The sequence below is a fragment of the Mercurialis annua genome, linkage group LG8 (assembly GCF_937616625.2).
Source record: "Mercurialis annua linkage group LG8, ddMerAnnu1.2, whole genome shotgun sequence".
Lineage (NCBI taxonomy): Eukaryota > Viridiplantae > Streptophyta > Magnoliopsida > Malpighiales > Euphorbiaceae > Mercurialis > Mercurialis annua.
Window position 1 is genome coordinate 29,246,426 of NC_065577.1, and position 8,517 is coordinate 29,254,942.

The following is an 8,517-nucleotide window of genomic DNA, read 5'->3' on the forward strand; positions in this document are numbered from 1 at the left end:
AAACAACTATTGTAACAGTTTTGTAATGCATTTTTGGCAACATTTATTTTTTTAAGGCAACGGTTTGTACAGTACTTTAGGCAACATTTACTTTGATAAGGCAACGATTTTTAAGCAACACTTATATATACTGACATTACTTTAAGCAACACTTATAATATTATAGGCAACATTTGTTTTTGTAAGGCAACAATTTGATATTACTTTAAGCAACACTTATATATACTGATGCAATGGTTTGGCTAAACTTAAAGCAACGGTTTATATAGAATACGCAACAGTTTATATTTAAAGAACAAGAATTAAAAACGGAAACTATTTCGCTAAATTTAAAAACAGAAAACATTCACTAAAAATGGATAACATAAAATATTTACTAAAATTAGAAGACGAAAATATTCATAGACTTCAAATTCCATCTATTACATCACAAAAAGAAAATGTATTCATCAAACATAACGATTATACTACAAAACATAACTGGTACTTAACTAGAGGAGCTCTCAATCAAAATTGAGCGCTTTCAGAATCAGAATTTTCACTTGGTTCAACTACTGTCGGATTCACTTGAGACATAACACTTTCAAATAACGCCTTATACCCAGCCATCTCCTTGTCAAATTGATCTTTCAGTTCTTTCCTTATCTTGTCCGTGATAGATTGCACAAGCTCTTCGGGTACAATTATTGAAGAACTGCATCCTACTCCGTTCTTCAAATTGGTTCTTGTAACCCCTCTTCCATACAGAAATGCACGACCGGGAGGCCTCTCACCTATAACAGTGGAAAAAGAATCATTTCCACTGTTTAGGAGCTCCTGCAATTTGGACTGCAGCCAAATAAGACAGAATATAGTATCAGAAATATGACAAACTAACAACCAGATCTTGGATTATAATGCTACAGACAACTACAAAGACTTGCATTTACACAAAACAGAACATAAAAACACAAGACTTGAATTTACACAAAATGGAAAACATTCACTAAAAAGGACAAATAACCTCATCATAAGGACATTCTATATTTATCGACAATGAACAGCCTCCACAAGATGTATAATTTTCTATTTCCAAAAGGCTGAACAAATAAAAAACAGTATCTTTTACTATTGTCTCTCATATTTCATTTCCTATTGCACATTCCCTTTTTCTTTTTCTAAAGGATGATTACTAATTACATAAATAACGACATTCTACATAACCAAATTTCTTTTAGGCAATTTAACAAAAATGTTCTTTACTTTAATAACGTACCCACTTCAAATCAATAGCAAAGGTCCCCATTCTAACATCATTGATAAAATCAGTACCCTTAATACTAAAATGTTTCTTTTTCCCTCTCTCTGATGCATTTAGCCTAGCACAAATATTTGAAAAGTAGAAGCGAAATTGAATCTTACAATTTTGCTAGTTGTATCTTCCCTTGATTCCTTGTATGAACGGCCCGCTTTTCTCTTGCGCGTGGCAATGAACATTTCCGCCAAAGTCGGATAAGCCTTATCCTCCTTTTCATCTTGCTGCAACATGGAATTATAAAACCGTTGGTGAAAATCATGTCATAGTTTGAAATCAAATCAAATCAATTAAATTAAATTCTTACCAATTTTTTTCTTATTCTAGCAAAACTTTTTGGCCCTGCAGTATGCATATCCTTCTGTTGGTTCCGATTTTCAACATTTATCTCACTAATGCGGTGTAAAAAGACAAGATGGAAATGACAAATTCAAGATCAGAAAAGACAAGGGGAATATTGATAGGAGTATTTTACTCCTATATTTAAGGTCTATTTTACTCGGTTTTTCATCATGCGTAGTATTATTTTTATACATTATTTGGCGTTTTTATGTTTAATAGTGTTTGTTAGTGTTTCAGTGGAAATTAGGTGAAAAACGACTATTTGGGGCAAATTTATGGTGGATTGCGTGTACGAGTAAAGCGTAGCTTGCGGACGAAGAAATTGAAGTTTCACGAACGAGATTGAGCAAAAATAGGTTGTTCCCGTTCGAAACAAAGGTTTCTCGAACGGGAACCATGCAGAATGAGCATGAGTCTCGAACGAGAAGGCCTTGTCTCGTTCGGGACTCAAGAGGAAATCAACATCTCACGAACGTGACACAAAGGACCAAACGAGAGCAAAGCTCTCGGTTCACGTTTTTTCGAACGTGAACGAGGCTCCCGTTCGGGAACCATGTTAAAACTGGGCATGTCTCGAACGGGACTATGGCTTCCCGAACGGGAAAGAAGAAAATTACGCGTGCAGCAGACTTTGAATTGGACTGAAATTCTTCCTCAAATCACAATTACAACTCCTATTACAAATTGATTTGTAATACAAATTAGAAGACTCCGGAACTTCTCCTACTATATAAAGACCTTGTACTAGACTCAATTTAATATGTAGAATAATTTAGAATACATTAGTTTTAATTATTTTCTCTTAGATTAGCGTTTTAGTTTTCTGTTTCTCAGCAGTTTATAAGTAGTTTATAATTAGTTTCTGCAAGACGATTGTTGAAGATTTCAAGTTTAATCAAGACGATTCTTTCCGAAATTGACAACTCCGGTATTTATTGTTCTAATTATGTTTAATTCTTCATCTTCTTCTTTGTTTAATTTAAGCTTAAGCATGTGTAACTAAATTCTTTGTTCGGGGATGGATATGAACACTTAGATTAGTTTTCGAATTGGATTAGGATTTATTAAGTGAGTAAAATTGTGTTTTAATTACTAAGATTAATGCTTGAATTAATTTGATCACTTAGTTCATGATTTTGTGTTTAATTAACTAATTGAGAGATTGTTAATTAAATAGACATAGGTAATTAAAAACTTAGAGGAAAATGCCGTGAGAGCGGGTTGGAATTTAGGTAGTCGTTGAGTTTGCTTCATAATTATAATTTGATTATTTAATTCAGTTTTAATATCGTGAGAGCGAGTTAATAATTGGTTAGTTAATTAGGTTGTAATTTTATTCGGATCTTTGAGGCTTGAGAGGGCGGGATTCGGTGCTTTAGAATAGCTCGATTCGCGATAAAATCACTAAGAAATCCTATTCCATAATTTTGCTTATTTATTTGGGATTATCAATCCTTGAACTTTTTAATCTTATTGTTTTAAACCCTATTTTATTATTTGTTTTCAGTTTATATTAGTTTAATTAAATTACAAAACCCTATTGATTTTTCTAGCTAGCCGATTAAAGAATATTTGAAATTAGTGATTAAGTCCATTGTCTCTGTGGGATCGATACTTGGTCTTCCAAGTTATATTACTTGAGCGATATCGTACACTTGCGATTATTTGCCAACAAATATGAGGCATGAAAGCTGATTATTTAATAGAAAATCTTGAGAAAAGAATAATATTAATAAGATAAATAAAAATACCTTTACAAAATCAGTATTCCAATAGTTGAGAAGAGCCTTAAATTGCGTCTCCGGTACTTGGGATGGACGAGATGCAAGTCTTGATTTATCGGTCTTGAACTTATAATAATGGTTCTTCTTTAATCTGCATTTATAAACTCTCCAGTTATCTCCGATAGTTTTTAAAACCCATCTTTATCCTTCCCCGGGAACTATGTACCTTTTCTGCAATAGAATTTCAACAGTAAATAAATTAAAACATACTCAATGATTAATCGTGAAAAGAATCAAATCCAAATGAGTAAAAATCGGACTCATACCTTAACATACTTCCATAGTTCCTTCTTGTAAGGTACTTTACGCCAGCTCTCATAGTTCAAAGGAGCAAGTCCGGAATTGCGAGCTATTGTACCGAGAAAGCTTACTCAATGTAGTAGGTCCTCTAGTTCTTTTCTCTTTGGGCTCTTTTCCTAAATGGAACAGGCAGAAGATGCAGATTTGTCAAGAAACAATTTCTATGTTTGATAAATTTTAGCTAATTAAACAATCCTTGAACCATATGCCATAAAAATCCTAGAAAGCATGTTGCTCTATTCTATGTACTACAACAATGTAACGTATTTTCTTAACCCAAATTTTACTATAAAAAAAGTTCCTATCAGAAGTGATGATAAACAAAAGGACCCCTAAATATTTAAGTAAGACTGACTGGTACAAGTATGGCTATCAAAGATCCTGAGGATTCATAAAGGATATTAGTCAGCTGCACCCGATACAGAACTTGCAAAAGCCATAACATGATAATAAGAAGATGGGACTAACTCCACATTTGAATATACAAAGATCAAGCATGCAAGGAGAGAAAAATAACACTCGGTATAAGGTTATTCGAAGAGATTATCCCACATAAATAACAATGTTACTACGGTAAGACACTGTCTACCCCACTAGCCATGAACAAGATTAAAACTAACAGTTCCCTTAGTTTATACTAAATCTTTCATTTGAGACTAAATTTATTTCCAGTAAAAGAAGTTGTTTAAACTTCAAAAGGCAAAAGTTCCAAGCAGGTGTCGAACTTTTCATGTCAAAATTTCTGAACAAATGCCACACTTAATCAACCCCAGAATACATATGCCATACATTTAACAAACACTAGAAATTGTTGTCTAGATATTTGGTATCACATCTTGCAAATTGTAGTCCGTTGCATTTCTGAAGAGAGGTGCACATATGCATATAGGCTTTTCAATTATGTGTTTTGCTGGTTTGTATTTCACTAGCCAATGTGATTATGATGAGATGCATAGTTAATATATATATATTCACACACTGTTTCTAGCACAAATGCATTATTTTCTCATTTCAATCTTTTTACCAGCGCATATATGTTGTGAGATTATGTTCTTTTCTAGAATTACATAAGCAGAAAATTAAATAGATAGGCTAAATTGTTTTTGCAATTTATTTTAGAAAATTGCATTTAAGAGGATTATAAATCAGACTTAACTATAATGACTATTGTTTAAACAAAAGAGAATATAAGGTTACTAGAAACCCTAAATCGCAAAGCTGAGATAGAATTGCAGTGTTTAAACGATGACGATGAAGGATAGTTTTGGAGAGAAGCTTGGCCTTTCTCCGATCAAGATCACGGTTGGCAAGTTTCTGATTGTACCGCAGAAGGCCTTAAGGTATATAGATATACAAATCAGCAGCCTAACGGTACACACATTCGGCTTGCGGTTACTAATTTCCCCTCTATCTATGTGTTGCAGTGTCTTCTATACGCGGCACAGTTGCCCGCGGAAATGATTGGTGAGAAAGCAGAGGATCAGCGCGCATTCGATGCTGTCAATGTTATACTCTCCCTGCTGGTAATATAAAATTCTTAAATACTATGTCGCTCGGATTCTAGCAGTTGTGTAATAATTAATACGTACAGGGTAAAAATGGCGGTGTATCAGCTTGGGAGCCGGTGAGAGGTTCCATTTGGTTAGAGGTATGTAAATGTGTAAGAATTTTTAGTAATACATAAACAATTTACTAGTAAAATTCTAAATTATTGATTTTTTTCGTTTGATTTTGGTGTGTTTGATTAGAAACTCAATCCGATGGAGTTTTTAACATCGTGACCGAGCATCAGTAAGACATAAATATAAAACAAAAGTTAGATTAATTATAAAGTAATTGATGATATGAATTGTATCTAATGAGCAATTGAATTGAAATGAAATAGATACGTGGAATGCACGTCATCAGCAATAGAAGCCCTAGCCATGTTTAAGAAGGTGTACCCCAGTCATAGAACCAAAGAAATCACCAACTTCATTGAAAAGGCAGCTCAATATGTACAAAACATTCATACAGCAGATGGTTCTTGGTACGGAAATTGGGGAATTTGCTTCATTTACGGGACATGGTTCGCACTTGTCGGACTATCCGCTGCTGGTAAAACTTACAACGATTGTCCGTCGCTGCGCAAAGGAGTTGATTTTCTGCTCAAAAACCAATGCAAAGATGGCGGTTGGGGAGAGAGTCATCTTTCCTGCCCAAACAAGGTTAATACATAGAAATTATTTAATGCAATCAATGTGCTGCGTTATTTTACTACACATTTTTCACATTTACAACTATGTGAATCCTGAACTATGTTGTAAAATAACGTAGCCTATTTGTTGTATGAGATAATTACTCGGTTAATACATGTTTTTTTTTTGAATTTCGATGGTTTAATCGTATTTTGAATTGGATGATTTAGATATACACACCTCTCGAAGGAAAACGATCCAATATAGTTTATACTGCTTGGGCAATGTTAGGTCTAATACATTCCGGCCAGGTTAGTTTAATCATTTTTTAAAAACTTGATTTATAATAAACCGATATCATATATATTTTATGATATAAAATTTTGTATTTAGGCAAAGAGAGACGCAACTCCTCTTCACAAGGGTGCAAGATTGTTGATCAATTCTCAACTTGAAGATGGTAGCTTCCCTCAGCAGGTAATTTTGATTGGTAATTAATATGTTGAGCAAAGAATCAAATCAAAACAAATAATTGAACCTAACAAATAAACTTGGTTTGATTTATCAAAATAGTTTTATTTTTCAATTCATTTCAGTTAAATTTCTTCAAAATTGAATTAAGCTTGATTTGAATATTTAATTTGGTTAAAATATAATAATAAAATGTTTGGTGTAGGAAATAACGGGAGCATTCAAGAACAACAATATGTTACACTATCCGTTATACAAGGATTGTTTTCCATTGCGGGCACTGGCTGAGTTCCGTAAACACTGTTTGTTGCCGTCAAACAAGAGTTTTTAGTTTTAAAATTAAATTTAATCGGTCCACCTTTGACCAACCAAGTGTACCATTAATTAATGTAATTTATTCATCATCCTTTTGTTCAGCTCCTACATGTCATCATATTGGTCTGGTGTAAATTCACACCAAATGTAATCTACTCCCTCCATATAAAAGAAACACTATTTTTGTCTACATGTTTATTTATTTTATTTTTAATACTAATATTTTATGTCAATTTTTTTGTTTTTATATTTTTATAGTTTTTATATTTTTATGTAACCTTTTTAGTTAATCTTATTAAGAATTATTCAACTCACGTTTATATGAAAAGAGTAATAAAATAGAATAGATCTTAAATATAATTTTTTATAATTATATATTGTATGTGCATATCTGAAAAAATATATTAAAAAGTAGTATGTATTTTAAATTGTTAAAATTGAAATTGATGTTTAAAAATATTAAATTAAAAGTTGGTTGTGTAGTTTAGATTATACAAAAACATTTGATTTTATTTGTAATTAATAGAATTTCTAACTATGTCAAAATAATTATGAAGTATTTTTAATTTAATTTTTATTTTAATATCATAAATGGTTTTTATTTTAATATGTTATGATGCAATTAATATTGCAACAGAGTGGTCACTTGGTTGAGTTTACTATAACCACAAACTACAGAGTTAGTTAGGCTAGCTGCTTTATCATATTTCATTTTAAAAGTTCATTTCACTCCTCCAATTTAACACAAATGACAAAAAGTATTTAAATTTATATTTTGAATAAATAAACATACAATTTAGAAAAGTAATTCATTTTACTTCTATTGGTAAATACTAGACTGCGTGAGTTTACAAATAATGAGGCCGTAAATGAACCAAGCCATTATGTCCGGCTTAATAAAAACTTGATTCGAACTCGTTCATTAATTTAAAAGAATGAGCTTAAACTCTAATTTATATTCATTTATTTAAATAACCGAAGTTTGAACTTAACGGTGGTCGGTCTGTTTAATTTCACGAACGATTATCATATATCAAGCCGACACGATTATGGACTTGCAAACGGACTCATATATGGGATTGATTACGAACTCGTGAGCTGACTTTATATGTAAACTTGATTAGAAGTTCATGAGCTCACTTGCATGTAAGTAAAATGACGTTGTTTTAATTAAATTTATACAATTTGTAGTTAACTAATCAAGTTTGGTATATGTTCATTCTTTTAAATAATAAACAAGTTCAGTTTGTAGTTATTATTTTGAGTGTACAAACCGAGCTCAAACCTGACCTCAGTTCGTTTGGCACGAAATGAACGAGCTCGATCTAGGCTCATTTAGTGCCTAAGTGGATGAATACAAGATGTACTCAGGCGAACATGAAGATTGTAAATTTTAAATGAGTCAAATTTTAACATTTAAAATTTGAATCGAGCTTGAACTGAACTCTTTCATTTATATAAAAAAACACCTCAAATCTTGGCTCAACTCGATTCGTTTACAACTCTATAGATGAGAAGAAAAAATAACTTAATTTTATCAATCTAGGAGTTTATTTGTTAAAACCCACCAACTTAAACACTTTTAGTCTTTTATATTAAGTTGGAGGAGTGAAATGAATATTTGTTAATATTTCATTCCATGACAAAGAGACAGATATACACAATACTCTGGTAACAATAATGAAGCAAAAGATTACAGACAAGATTTAAGCATCAATCTAAAAATAGCGTAAAATGACAACTAACAAATTTAAGATAAAACAGTTTTTGAAAGGCAATCCATGCATCTCTCCATCTCTTCCCTAGTATACACATTATTACCATCCTTTTCATT

The 8,517-nt window shown here is 31.9% G+C and overlaps 2 protein-coding genes across 2 annotated transcripts; one reads left to right on the forward strand and one right to left on the reverse strand.

Annotated features, from left to right (window-relative positions):
* Nucleotides 1-421: 421 nt before the first annotated feature.
* On the reverse strand, nucleotides 422-4,165 carry LOC126662301 (uncharacterized). Its single transcript, XM_056104148.1, has 6 exons — nucleotides 4,072-4,165; nucleotides 3,687-3,769; nucleotides 3,587-3,591; nucleotides 3,388-3,511; nucleotides 1,402-1,518; nucleotides 422-828 (listed from the first exon to the last, which is right to left on the reverse strand). The coding sequence occupies exons 1-6, from the start codon at nucleotides 4,163-4,165 to the stop codon at nucleotides 508-510; spliced, it is 744 nt and encodes a 247-aa protein (XP_055960123.1). The 3' UTR covers nucleotides 422-507.
* An 800-nt stretch (nucleotides 4,166-4,965) lies between these two features.
* On the forward strand, nucleotides 4,966-6,873 carry LOC126661841 (lupeol synthase-like). Its single transcript, XM_056104149.1, has 8 exons — nucleotides 4,966-5,091; nucleotides 5,145-5,243; nucleotides 5,312-5,368; nucleotides 5,469-5,497; nucleotides 5,606-5,927; nucleotides 6,128-6,208; nucleotides 6,291-6,374; nucleotides 6,574-6,873. Exons 1-8 carry the CDS (start codon nucleotides 4,966-4,968, stop codon nucleotides 6,697-6,699), a joined length of 924 nt encoding a protein of 307 aa, XP_055960124.1. The 3' UTR covers nucleotides 6,700-6,873.
* The last annotated feature ends 1,644 nt before the right edge of the window (nucleotides 6,874-8,517 follow it).